Consider the following 14,637-nt stretch of genomic DNA (forward strand, 5'->3'; position numbering starts at 1 on the left):
TGGTCAGTTGTAAACCAGTTCTTCTCAGTCAGCCGCTGAGCTCTGAGGTAAATCTGTCAGACTGGCTGAGCAGAAGGGTTTGTTACTCCTGCCTCAGCCCGCTTTGTGCCCAGTGGCAAATCCATGACAAGTGAATAGATCAGTTATGTTCATTTAGCCTGACAGGAGCAACTCTCAGACACGTGTTTTGAGCAACGTTTATCTAGTAACATCTACTAAAGAGTGCATAGGATGCGTTGCAACCTGAAACATGACATCAGCAGAGGTATAAACAGATCATTGCTATGAATTGCAAAGTGCTGCTCACTGAGATTAGGCCAGAGGATGGTCTAGGCTGGAGCCTTGCATGCTATTCTGGAGTGTGTGTAATATTTTATTTATATAATACATATATACACATATATAATATATTACTCACACTCCAGAATAGGAAATAGGGGGGGTAAAGGGGGGGGGGCAAGAAACCCCCCCCCCAAAAAAAACAAACTTGTCATATATGGTCCAGCCGTCGAAACAATAGGGGATTCAAAACCAGCTGCATAGACCAGTCATCAGCCAGAATTTACACAAGAACAGAGTGTGAAGAAGTACATGAAGATGAATGCAACCAGAAGATGCAGGGGAGGAGAATTGGAAGAAAATGTTGTCAAAGGCAGAATGGGATTAGATTAGATGAGGGACGTGAGGTGATAGGCTAGTCTAAAGAAATGCATTTTTAGGGCCCGCTTAAAAGATGTGGCTATTGGGAATTAATCGAATTGTTCTTGGTAGTGTGTTCTAGAGCATGGGTGCAGCATGTGAGAAATCTTGAAGACAGGAGTGTGAGGTTCGAATTATTGATGATGTCAGTCTTAGGCCATTAGCAGAGCGGAGGGCACGGGTGGGGGTGATAGACAGAGATGAGGGACGAAAAGTAGGGCTTTGCAGAACTGTGGAGCACTTTGTGGGCGAGAGTGATAAGTTTATGTTGGATTCTGTCCCGAATAGGCAACCAGTGCAATGGCTGGCACAGAGCAGAGGCATCAGTGAAGCGGTTGGAGAGGAAAATGATCCTGGCTGTGGCATTTAGGATGGATTGGAGAGGGGAGAGTTAAGTAATATGGAGACCAATAAGTAAAGAATTACAGTAATCCAGGCGAGAATGAATAAGAGCGACAGTAAGCGTTTTTGCAGAGTCAACGGTAAGAAAAGGTCAATCTCTAGAGATGTTTTTGAGGTGGAGGTGACATGAGCGAGCGAGTGAACGAATGTGGGGAGCGTAGGAGAGATCAGAGTCAAACATAACCCCAAGACAGCAGGCATGCAGGGGTGATGTGAGGAGATGAAGTGTACAGTTGGGTGTCATCAGCAAATAGATGGTTCTGGAAGCCAAATCTGCTGATGGTTTGTTCAATAGGGGCAGTGTATAGAGAGAAAAGGAGGGGGCCTAGAACTGACCCCAGAGGAACCTCAACCGTAAGGGGAGAGGAAGAGGAGCCGGTAAAAGATGCAGTGAAGGAGCAGTCAGAGAGGCAAGAGGAGAACCAAGAGAGAGCAGTGTCCTTGAGCCAGATAGAGCGGAGCATAGTGACCATTAGATTTAGCTGTTAGTAGATCATTAAAAGACTTTAGTAAAAGCAGTGTCAGTAGAGTGTAAAGAGCGGAAACCGGATTGTAGGGGGGCGAGGAGAGAATTATCTGACAGATAGCGAATTAGATGGGATTGGACCAAGCATTCCAGAAGTTTGGAGATGAAGGGGAGATTAGAGACTGGTCTGTAGTTAGCGGCGCAGTTTTTGTCCAGGGATGTTTTTTTAAGCAAGGGGTGTATGCTGGCATGTTTGAAGGAGGAGGGAAAGACAGCAGAGGAGAGAGACGGAATATTTTAGTTAAGTGAGTGGTGACAGCTGGGGTGACAAATTTAAGGAGATGTGCGGGAATATTATCACTGTTGCAGGTAGTAGGGCGAGAAGATGCGAGGAGCCTGGTAACTTTTTCCTCTGTGACCGGATCAAAGCGTGAAAGTGAGCTAGATGAAGTGTAGGAGGGAAGAGAATGCATGATATTATGAGGCTGTGAGGTAATTTCCTGTCGTATATGGTCAATTTTTTCTTTAAAATAATTAGCCAGGTCGTCGGCGCTGAGGTTGGTGATTAGGGCCTGCACTCTTAAGGCCCCGTCACACTAAGCAACATCGCTAGCAACATCGCTGCTAACGAACAACTTTTGTGACGTTGCTAGCGATGTTGCTGTGTGTGACATCCAGCAACAACCTGGCCCCTGCTGTGAGGTCGTTGGTTGTTGCTGAATGTCCTGGGCCATTTTTTAGTTGTTGCTGTCGTGCTGTGAAGCACAGATCGCTGTGTGTGACAGCGAGACAGCAACAACTAAATGTGCAGGCAGCAGGAGCCGGCTTCTGCGGAGGCTGGTAACCAATGTAAACATCGGGTAACCAAGAAGCCCTGTCCTTGGTTACCCGATATTTACCTTCGATACCAGCCTCCTCCACTCTCACTGTCAGTGCCGGCTCCTGCTCTGTGCACATGTAGCTGCAGCACACATCGGGTTAATTAACCCGATGTGTGCTGTAACTAGGAGAGCAAGGAGCCAGCGCTAAGCATTGTGCGCTGCTCCCTGCTCTGTGCACATTTAGCTGCAGCACACATCGGGTTAATTAACCCGATGTGTGCTGTAACTAGGAGAGCAAGGAGCCAGCGCTAAGCATTGTGCGCTGCTCCCTGCTCTGTGCACATTTAGCTGCAGCACACATCGGGTAATTAACCCGATGTGTGCTGTAACTAGGAGAGCAAGGAGCCAGCACTCAGTGTGCGCTGCTCCCTGCTCTCTGCACGTGTAGCTCCGTGCGGTGGTAACCAAGGTAAATATCGGGTTGGTTACCCGATATTTACCTTAGTTACCAAGTGCAGCATCTTCCACGCTGCGTTGGGGGCTTGTCACTGGTTGCTGGTGAGCTCACCAGCAACTTGTGTAGCGACGCTCCAGCGATCCCTGCCAGGTCAGGTTGCTGGTGGGATCGCTGGAGCGTCGCAGTGTGACATCTCACCAGCAACCTCCTAGCAACTTACCAGCGATCCCTATCGTTGTTGGGATCGCTGGTAAGTTGCTTAGTGTGACGGTACCTTTAGACTGAGAAGAGAGTGGAAAGTATCGTTTAGGATTGTTGACTATAGAGGTGATGAGGGTGTTGAAATAAGCTTGTTTGGAGAGGTGAGGGGCAGCATTGTATGTTTTGAGCATAAACTTATAGTGGATGAAACCATCGGCTAGATTGACTTTTCTCCACAGACGTTCAGCGGAGAACACATGTTTTCAATGTCTGCCAGGGCTGCTGCCGTCTATGCCGAGATGCTCTGTGTCTGGCAGGTGAGCTTCATCCAGGGCACTCTGCAGTGTTTCATTATAATGTTTTACAGCAGAGTAAGGACATGAGAGTCACCGTCCCCAAATTTTTCTGACGTTGCTCCTGCTCTCAGTTGCCACGCTGTATCGGTGATGTTACCACAACAGCGCACATCACCGCTAGAGCCATTCACTAGGCTTATTAGCTCTGCTGAAGTAGACCTCACAAACTGCTGAGTCTCGAGATTTATAACTGGAAAGTGGTCGTTCCGCTAAGCCTCTGCCCCCTTCCTGAAAAGTGTTGAAGCTGGTGTAAAATTGAAAAAGTTAAATGTTCACTTTATATTGAATTTGTTTTTCTTTGCACTGGTGGGGACCCCCCAAAAAATAGAATAAAATGCTTATGCATATCTACATATTTTCCTTTACAGTGTCTAATCTTGTGTTGTGGGTTCAATACATTTATATATTGGTAGATTAAAAACAGATACGGCAAAGCCAAATAGGTTTATTTTTTTTTTAATTTTCATAAGAGAAAAGAAGGGAATTTTGTTTACTTACCGTAAATTCCTTTTCTTCTAGCTCCTATTGGGAGACCCAGACAATTGGGTGTATAGCTTCTGCCTCCGGAGGCCACACAAAGTATTACACTTTAAAAAGTGTAACCCCTCCCCTCTGCCTATACACCCTACCGTGCATCACGGGCTCCTCAGTTTTGGTGCAAAAGCAGGAAGGAGGAAACTTATAAATTGGTCTAAGGTAAATTCAATCCGAAGGATGTTCGGAGAACTGAACCATGAACCAAAAGAACAATTCAACATGAACAACATGTGTACACAAAAAAACAACCAGCCCGAAGGGTACAGGGGCGGGTGCTGGGTCTCCCAATAGGAGCTAGAAGAAAAGGAATTTACGGTAAGTAAACAAAATTCCCTTCTTCTTTGTCGCTCCATTGGGAGACCCAGACAATTGGGACGTCCAAAAGCAGTCCCTGGGTGGGTAAAAGAATACCTCGATAAAAAGAGCCGAAAAAACGGCCCCCTCTTACAGGTGGGCAACCGCCGCCTGAAGGACTCGCCTACCTAGGCTGGCATCTGCCGAAGCATAGGCATGCACCTGATAGTGTTTCGTGAAAGTGTGCAGACTCGACCAGGTAGCCGCCTGACACACCTGCTGAGCCGTAGCCTGGTGCCGCAATGCCCAGGATGCACCCACGGCTCTGGTAGAATGGGCTTTCAGCCCTGAAGGAATCGGAAGCCCAGAAGAACGGTAGGCTTCAAGAATCGGTTCCTTGATCCACCGAGCCAAGGTTGACTTGGAAGCCTGCGACCCCTTACGCTGGCCAGCGACAAGGACAAAGAGCGCATCAGAACGGCGCAGGGGCGCCGTGCGAGAAATGTAGAGCCGGAGTGCTCTCACTAGATCTAACAAGTGCAAATCCTTTTCACATTGGTGAACTGGATGAGGGCAAAATGAAGGTAAGGAGATATCCTGATTGAGATGAAAAGGGGACACCACCTTAGGGAGAAATTCCGGGACCGGACGCAGAACCACCTTATCCTGGTGAAAAACCAGGAAGGGGGCTTTGCATGACAGCGCTGCCAACTCCGACACTCTACTGAGCGATGTAACTGCCACTAGAAAGGCCACCTTCTGCGAAAAACGTGATAGAGAGACATCCCGCAGTGGCTCGAAGGGTGGTTTCTGAAGAGCCTTTAGCACTCTGTTAAGATCCCATGGTTCCAGCGGCCTCTTGTAAGGTGGGACTATGTGGCAAACTCCCTGCAGGAACGTGCGGACCTGCGGAAGCCTGGCTAGACGCTTTTGAAAAAACACGGAAAGCGCCGATACTTGTCCCTTGAGAGAGCCGAGAGACAAACCCTTGTCCATTCCGGATTGAAGGAAAGAAAGAAAAGTGGGCAAGGCAAATGGCCAGGGGGTAAAACCCTGATCAGAGCACCAGGATAAGAAGATCCTCCACGTCCTGTGGTAGATCTTGGCGGACGTTGGTTTCCTGGCCTGTCTCATAGTGGCAATGACATCTTGAGATAACCCTGAGGACGCTAGGAGCCAGGACTCAATGGCCACACAGTCAGGTTGAGGGCCGCAGAATTCAGATGGAAAAATGGCCCTTGAGACAGCAAGTCTGGACGGTCTGGGAGTGCCCACGGTTGACCCACCGTGAGGTGCCACAGATCCGGGTACTACGACCTCCTCGGCCAGTCTGGAGCGACGAGGATGGCGCGGCGGCAGTCGGACCTGATCTTGCGTAACACTCTGGGCAGCAGTGCCAGAGGAGGAAATACATAAGGCAGTCGAAACTGCGACCAATCCTGAACTAATGCGTCCGCCGCCAGAGCTCTGTGATCTTGAGACCGTGCCATGAATGCCGGGACTTTGTTGTTGTGCCGAGACGCCATGAGGTCGATGTCTGGCGTTCCCCAGCGGCAACAGATCTCCTGAAACACGTCCGGGTGAAGAGACCATTCCCCTGCGTCCATGCCCTGGCGACTGAGAAAGTCTGCTTCCCAGTTTTCTACGCCCGGGATGTGAGCTGCGGAGATGGTGGAGGCTGTGGCCTCCGCCCACAGCAGAATCCGCCAAACTTCTTGGAAGGCTTGACGACTGCGCGTGCCGCCCTGGTGGTTGATGTACGCGACCGCCGTGGCGTTGTCCGACTGTATGCGGATCTGCCTGCCCTCCAGCCACCGATGGAACGCCTTTAGGGCTAGATATACTGCCCTTATCTCCAGAACATTGATCTGAAGGGAGGACTCTGTCGGAGTCCAGGTTCCCTGAGCCCTGTGGTGGAGAAAAACCGCTCCCCACCCCGACAGGCTCGCGTCCGTCGTGACCACAGCCCAGGATGGGGGCAGGAAGGATTTTCCCCTCGACAAGGAAGTGGGAAGAAGCCACCACTGAAGAGAGGTTTTGGCTGCCGGTGAAAGAGAGACGTTCCTGTCTAGGGACGTCGACCTCCTGTCCCATTTGCGGAGAATGTCCCATTGAAGTGGACGCAGATGAAACTGCGCAAAGGGAACTGCCTCCATTGCTGCCACCATCTTCCCTAGGAAGTGCATGAGGCGCCGCAAGGGGTGTGACTGGGCCCGAAGAAGGGAGTGCACCCCTGTCTGCAGCGAACGCTGTTTGTCCAGCGGGAGCTTGACTATCGCAGAGAGAGTATGGAACTCCATCCCGAGGTAAGTCAGTGATTGGGTCGGTGTCAATTTTGACTTTGGGAAATTGATGATCCACCCGAACCTCTGGAGAGTCTCCAGAGCAATGGTCAGGCTGTGTTGGCATGCCGCCCGGGAGGGAGCCTTGACTAGGAGATCGTCTAAGTAAGGGATCACCGAGTGGCCCTGAGAGTGTAGGACCGCCACCACGGATGCCATGACCTTGGTGAAGACCCGTGGGGCTGTCGCCAGGCCGAAAGGCAGTGCCACAAACTGAAGGTGTTCGTCCTCGATGGCGAAACGCAGGAAGCGTTGATGCTCTGGTGCAATCGGCACATGGAGATAAGCATCCCTGATGTCGATTGATGCTAGGAAGTCTCCTTGGGACATCGAAGCGATGACAGAACGGAGAGATTCCATTCGAAACCGTCTGGTTCTCACATGTCTGTTGAGCAGTTTGAGGTCCAGAACGGGATGGAATGATCCGTCCTTTTTTGGCACCACGAACAAGTTGGAGTAAAAACCGCGACCACGTTCTTGAAGGGGAACGGTGATCACAACTCCTTCTGTCTTCAGAGTGTTCACCGCCTGAAAAAGTGCATCGGCTCGCTCGGGGGGCGGAGATGTTCTGAAGAAACGAGTCGGAGGACGAGAGCTGAGCTCTATCCTGTAACCGTGAGACAGAATGTCTCTCACCCATCGGTCTTGGACATGTGGCCACCAGGCGTCGCAAAAGCGGGAGAGCCTGCCACCGACCGAGGGTGCGGTTTGGGGAGGCCGAAAGTCATGAGGAGGCCGCCTTGGAGACGGTGCCTCCGGCGGTCTTTGGAGGACGTGACTTAGACCGCCATGCATAAGAGTTCCTCTGGCCCTTCTGAGTCCTGTTGGACGTGGAGGATTGGGACTTGGCTGAGGGCCGAAAGGACCGAAACTTCGATTGAATTTTTCGTTGCTGAGGTCTGTTTGGTTTGGACTGGGGTAAGGACGAGTCCTTTCCCTTGGATTGCTTAATAATTTCATCCAATTGCTCGCCAAACAAACGGTCGCCAGAAAATGGCAAACCGGTTAGGAACTTCTTGGAAGCAGAGTCTGCCTTCCATTCGCGTAGCCACATGGCCCTGCGGACTGCCACCGAATTGGCGGACGCTACCGCTGTACGGCTCGCAGAGTCCAGGACGGCATTCATGGCGTAGGATGAAAATACCGACGCCTGAGAAGTCAAAGACGCAACTTGCGGAGCAGAGGCACGTGTGACCGCATTAATCTCAGACAGACAAGCTGAGATAGCTTGGAGTGCCCACACTGCTGCAAAGGCTGGGGCAAAGGACGCGCCTATGGCTTCATAGATGGATTTCATCAGGAGTTCTATCTGCCTGTCAGTGGCATCCTTGAGCGATGAAGCATCTGCCACTGATACTACGGATCTAGCCGCCAGTCTAGAGACTGGAGGATCCACCTTGGGGCATTGAGCCCAACCCTTAACTACGTCAGCGGGGAAGGGGTAACGTGTGTCATTAAGACGCTTAGAAAAACGCTTGTCCGGAAATGCTCTGTGCTTCTGGACAGCATCTCTGAAGTTAGAGTGATCGAAAAACGCACTCCGTGTACGTTTGGGAAACCTGAACTGGTGTTTCTCTTGCTGAGAAGCCGACTCCTCGACAGGAGGAGGCGGGGGAGATAGATCTAACACCTGGTTGATGGCTATAAGGTCATTTACTATGGCGTCCCCTTCCGGTGTATCAAGATTGAGAGCAACGTCAGGGTCAGAGCCCTGAGCTGCGACCTCCGCTTCATCCTCCAGAGAGTCCTCAAGCTGAGACCCCGAACAGTGTGATGAAGTCGGGGAAGGTTCCCAGCGAGCCCGCTTAGCCGGTCTGGGACTGCGGTCCGTGTCTGAGTCCTCCCCGTGAGACCCAGGTGTCACCCCAGGAGCACGCTGCTGCGCAGACCGAGAGGGGCCTGGGGGCGATTAACTCACAGTGCCCGAGGCCTGTGTAAGGACCGATCTGGACTGCAAGGCTTCTAGTATCTTAGCAGACCATCTGTCCATAGACTGAGCCATGGATTGTGAAAGTGACTCAGAGAGTTTCTCAGCCAAAGCTGCAAACTCCGTCCCTGCCACCTGGACAGTGGAAGCCGGCGGTTCTACCTGAGCCGAGGGCCCCACCAGTGCCCGAGGCTCCGGCTGAGCGAGTGCAACAGGGGCCGAGCATTGCTCACAGTGCGGGTAGGTGGAACCTGCAGGTAACATAGCCGCACAAGAGGTACAGGTTGCAAAATAACCCTGTGTCTTGGCACCCTTGCTCTTTGCGGACGACATGCTGTTGTCTCCTCGGAGAGTGATCACTGAGGGTATATAGCCAAAAGCAAATCAATGCGGCCGAACAGAGAAAATGTATACAAATATATATATATATATATATATATATATATATATATATATATATATATATATATATATATATATATATATATATATATATATATATATATATATATATATATATATACACACATATATACACACACACTTCGGCACCCCAGGGGGACCAGCACCGTGTAACCGGTGTGGCTTACCGACCGCCCCAAGCGGTTGTGTGTCCACCAGATTCCCTGCCTTGGGCCTCCCAGAGCTGCAGAGCTCGTTCTGAAATCCTCCACCGGCAGAAGTGATTGTAAAAATGGCTGCTGGAGCTCTCAGGGAAGGAGGGAGCCGTGGGCGGCGACTAATAAAGTGCGGGAATCTGGTGCCCCACAGTGATCAGTGAGGGGGGATGAGGACACCTAAGTATGCTCCAGCCCTCACTGCCGACGTCCAGTCGACCGTCCCGCCCTTACCCCTGACTGGCAGGCCCGGGGTCGGGAGTTATAGTACTAGGCCGCATGAAGCCGGGGACTAAAATTAATAACGCGGCCGGCAAACAGGCGCGGTCGGCGCGGTAGTCCCGGTCGTCACAAAAAAACAGCAGCGCTGCAGCGTCTGACACAGGGGTTCCATGCACCGTCCCCAAGCAGGGCCTGTCCCTGATGATACCAAGTCTCCTGTCCGGCAGATTCCCCCAGGGGCTGCGGAGGGAGCCCGGTCCCAGTGAATGGTGACCGGTTAGGATCCCACTTCTCCCAGAGCCTCTAAGGGATGGGGAAGGAAAACGGCATGTGGCTCCAGCCTCTGTACCCGCAATGGGTACCTCAACCTTAACAACACCGCCGACTAAGTGGGGTGAGAAGGCAGCATGCCGGGGGCCCTGTTAGGGGCCCTCTTTTCTTCCATCCGATACAATCAGCAGCTGCTGCTGACTAAAATGGGAGCTTGAGTGAATGTGTGCCTCCTTCAACACAAAGCATAAAACTGAGGAGCCCGTGATGCACGGGAGGGTGTATAGGCAGAGGGGAGGGGTTACACTTTTTAAAGTGTAATACTTTGTGTGGCCTCCGGAGGCAGAAGCTATACACCCAATTGTCTGGGTCTCCCAATGGAGCGACAAAGAAAAAAAGCGGGCAATTCTAATTTTTTTTAATTTAATATTTAAAAATTAAAAAAAAATTAAAACAAAAAAAGTTCCTTGACTTGAACCTCTGATCACTTGTTCGATTTACAGCAATACAACTATATTGCAGTATAAAATGTGAGTCTCTCACGGGCTGCTTATAAATACCAACATAACAGCCATGGAGACCTTATGCAGACCCCTGACTACCATGGCAGCCCATTGGCATAATGCGCCTATATCACGTAGGGATGAGGTGGGATGTTGACCCATAACAAAATCTATAATTTTTTAAAAAAAATAAAATTCTATGTCTCTTCAACTTCCCCTTTTAATTTTAGTTTGAGAGAGATTTGTTATCCGTGTTGTACTCACATGTTCAGATTTTGTTCTAGTTCCTGAATTCTGCACTCTGATCTCTGGCGCTCTTCTCTCAGTTGTTGTTCCAGAACCGATCTCACCTGTTCTTGCTCAGTATTCTGCTTCTTTACTTCCAAATACCTGTGAAGAAGACAATACATAATAGATAAGTGTACAGTCATGAACAAAAAAGTGGAATAAATAACTGCAATCAATCACCTCTGTAACTATCAACAAGATTGTTTACACCTCAACTGGAATTTTGGTCCATTCTTCTTTTGCTCCAGGTCTCTCATATTTTAAGGATGTCTTCTCCCAACAGCAATTTTAAGATCTCTCCACAGGTGTTCAATGGGATTTAGATCAAGACTCTTTGCTGCCTCTTCAGGACTTTCCAACGCTTTATTTCCATCTATTTCTAGGGGCTTTTTCAAGTACTATATTTTAGAGATTATAAGACGCACTTCTTTTCTCTTAAAACTGGGGGGAAAATGGGGGTGCATCTTATAATCCAGATATGGCTTACCGGGGAGGCAATGGTGGAGCAGGGTCACAGGACTGCAGTGGAGTGGCTCAGGAGGGTCACAGGGTGGAAGGTCAGCGATACTGCGGGCTCAGGGGTGTCGCGGCGGCGAACGCCATTAATTTGTCGGCGGGATGCGGGCTCCATTGAACTGCTGGCGGTTCAATGGAGCCAGTAGCCTGCCGGCAATTCAATGACACCCCCGAGCCTACATTATCGAAGACACTCCGTCCACTAACCCTCCTGAGCCATGGACCCCCCCCACTCCCCCGAGCATCGCTGACTCCGCTTCCTGTGACCCTTCTGAGCTGCTTGACCACCATCGATCCCCCCTGGTGAACTAATAGACACATTAGGACTATAAGACAGACCTGCATTTTAACATTAAAAATTATTTTTTCCCATTTTATTCCTCTAAATTTGGGTTGTGTCTTATAATGCTGTTAGTCTTATAAACTGAAAAATAGGATATGTTTGGGGTCATTGTACTGCTGGAAGACCCATAAAATAGTTGTCAGCTTTCTGACATTGGGCACTACATTGCGACCAAAAATCCTATAAATTAACCCAATTGGTTAACACTGTAAATAACAAAAAAAGAAAGTAATTGCCAGAATAGAGGTTTTTCTGGCACCTTTACTGCACCAAAAAAAAAAAAAAAAAAATGCAATAAAAATTGATCAAAACATCATTTACGACCCCCCCCCCCTCCCAAATTCCTAAAACGACGCAAACTGTTATCTCTGGGGTTTTTTTTTCAAATTTTCAACATTTTTTTCACCACTAAAAATAATAAATAAATAATTTGATATTGCTGTAATTGTACTGATGGAGTGAATCAGGATACCAGGTTAGTTTTAGTACACAACGGTATGTTTTTTTTGTTACCATGGTCATGGTAAAATAAATAAATAATGTCATTTAAAACTGCAACTTTTCCAGCAAAAAAACAACCCTCACAAGGCGGAAAGAATAATTTGCTAAATATTGGAAGAGAGGCAGGAAAAAACGAAAAATAAAAAAATAATTACCTGGTCCTTAACAGGTTAAACAGAAGGCACAGGAAATGACATACAGTCCTGTATATTGGCATAGATTGTAAATGATGTGCCAATAAGAAACATCCCACCTTTCATGTAGCTCCTGCAGTTGCTGATCAGTCTCGGTCTGAGGCTCCTTCTTCTCTTGTGGCGCTCCAGGAGCCGAGTCACTTGGCAAAGCTTCCTACATTACAATAAAAACATCCTAAAAATACGGAATCAAATGCAGGCTCATGCACAGTGCGATCAGCCGAAAACAAAACACATGGTGGAACCTAACATATCTGATTTCTGCCGTCAAAGGAAGAGTCGTGTTATACTCTGCACTTTAGGCGGCTTATTAATTCCAATAAAGTTAGCAGGATCTGGGCAGCAAAAGACAATTTAGGAAGCAATATGGCTTTTTTGGCCATAGCAGCAATAACCCTTTAAATGGAATCAACCACCAAGTTTCTGCCCTATAAACTAGAGGCAGTGCCATAATGTTACTAGGATGCTGATTAAAATAAGAAATCCGAGGCTTGATTACAGAATAATCCTTGTTCAAACCTTCAGAAGTGACGTAACTTGTGCAGTGGCTTGAGAATAGGGGTGGTACTTTGTGGGTCGGGGTCCTCTGTAATCATTCTTCCACCTGCCCCGCCTCCTTTTCATTATTTAAATTTTGCACCACTGTCACAACCGCTGTTGGTAGTGGTTGCCTATTGCTATTGGGATGCTGTCTTCAATAAAATGGTGCCGAAATCAGCGCATGCACGTACCGCGATCTCCGATGCCATTTCACTGAGGATACTGTGGAGAGGACTATGACCGATTGCGGCGCATGTGCTGATGAATAAAAAAATTGGCGCATGCGCTACCGCTCACAATCGTCTCCACAGTGTCTTCAATAAAATAGCATCAGTGATCGCGGTACTCGCATGCGTTAATTGCGGCACTATTTTATTGAAGACAATGTTCCAATAGCCATGCGCATGTGCTGCCAACAGCGGTAATGGTGGCGGCGTGAAATTTAAATAAAGGGAGGTAAAGCAGGGGGAGGAATGATTAGAGGACCTGACCCACAAATTCCCGCTCTGATGCTCAAGCCTGTGCACAAATTACCTCACGTCTGAAAGTTTGAACAAGGATGATTCTGCAATCAAGCCTCGGCTTTCTCAACTAAAGGTATCATTTTAAATCAGCATCTTAGCGCCATTATGGCACTGCCGCTAGTACATAAGGCACAAACCTGCTGGTTGGTTCCCTTTAAGTAAAAGGCCTCATATAAATATTAGATAGTTGGCCTTGTCCAGCGCTTTCATAATACACTATTTGCAACTGTGAACTAGATTCTTTACAAATATTCCTACACCCTTCCAATTAACTATTGTATGTTGCATTGGTCTTTTTATGCTTTTGTTTTTTTTACCAAGTTCTTCTGCTGCAATTCTTGAAGTTGTCGTTCAAGAGATGAACAGCGACTAGTAGCATCTCGCAGGTGCTGGTTGCTGCCACGCAATTGCAGAGATAAAGTATTTTTCTCCTCAAATATCTGAGAAAGCTGTAAAGAAAAAACACAATTATAAGAGGTACAGACAAGAAGACAAATTGTACGTAGTTTACAGAGACACTTCAAGAGGATTTCAAATAACCGTGAAGAAATAGGCATATGTACTCAATTGTAGTTGGGCTTTTTATTATGGCTTTCTAGAAGTGCTGATATATTAGTTGTAACATTTGTAGAAATCTATCAGCGACCCTCAATTTGTTATTGACTAAATATTGACTGCCAGTTTTCAAAAAAATAAAAAAACGCCAATGTATCTGATGGTAAAACAACAAATACTACCAAACTCGGGTAACTGCTCCAACTGCTTCCACATATAGAGTATATCAAAAGGGAGTACACCCCTCACATTTGTGTAAAGATTTTATTATATAATTTTATGAGACTACAAAGAAGATATGACACTTTGATACAATGTAGTCAGTGTACAGCTTGTATAACCGTGTATATTTGGTGTGCCCTCTAAATAACAACACATAGCCATTACTATCAAAATGGTCAACAACAAAAGTGAGTACACTCCTAAGTGCAAATGGCTAAATTGTGCCAAAAGTGTCCATATTTTGTGTGGCCACCATTATTTTCAGTCACTGCCTTAAGGCCATATGTCCACAGGGAAAGTGTCCTGCGGATATATCCGCAGGAGCTCCCAGAAATCCACAGCACAACTTTGTCTGAGTCGTGCTGTGTTTTTGGTGCGGAGGTCCAGCGGAATGTCCTGCGGATATGCTGCGGGCATTCTGCATTGAGGATACAGTACCACGGCTTGGGCACTGTATCCTCAATGCAGAACAAGTGCTGGAGTGATCGGTGAGTTTATACTTACCTCCATCACGCAGCAACTTGTTTTTTGGCTGCCTCCTGAGAAGATGGGCGGGGCCTGGACAAGCTGACCGGAGCTCGGGTGGTCACATGACCGCAGCTCATGCAGGCCCCGCTCACCTCTTGCAGCCCACTCCTGGCTCTGTCCCGTTCTTCTACACCGAAGGAAGAGTCTCCTGTTATGATCCGGAACCATGGAAGACAACCATAAATCATTGGTAAAAGGTGACAAGAGCATTGGCAACAAATCTGGCCGCCATCCCCTTACTAACCATCACAACTAGAAGTTGCCGAGGGGTGAACATCCTGTGCACCGCGAACCCAGCCGGAGAACTAGCCA

General features: G+C 48.2%; 1 protein-coding gene across 1 annotated transcript in view; it reads right to left on the minus strand.

Annotated features, from left to right (window-relative positions):
* Positions 1 to 14,637, minus strand: part of GOLGB1 (golgin B1) — a 90,649-nt gene that overhangs the window by 19,474 nt on the left and 56,538 nt on the right. The window contains exons 12-14 of the mRNA XM_075345450.1: positions 13,338 to 13,469; positions 12,016 to 12,110; positions 10,379 to 10,504 (exon numbers count right to left, since the gene is read on the minus strand). Coding sequence (XP_075201565.1) covers positions 10,379 to 10,504; positions 12,016 to 12,110; positions 13,338 to 13,469 — 353 coding nt within the window. The remainder of the gene's footprint in view (positions 1 to 10,378; positions 10,505 to 12,015; positions 12,111 to 13,337; positions 13,470 to 14,637) is intronic.

Source organism: Anomaloglossus baeobatrachus, chromosome 4 (assembly GCF_048569485.1).
Source record: "Anomaloglossus baeobatrachus isolate aAnoBae1 chromosome 4, aAnoBae1.hap1, whole genome shotgun sequence".
Classification (NCBI taxonomy): domain Eukaryota; kingdom Metazoa; phylum Chordata; class Amphibia; order Anura; family Aromobatidae; genus Anomaloglossus; species Anomaloglossus baeobatrachus.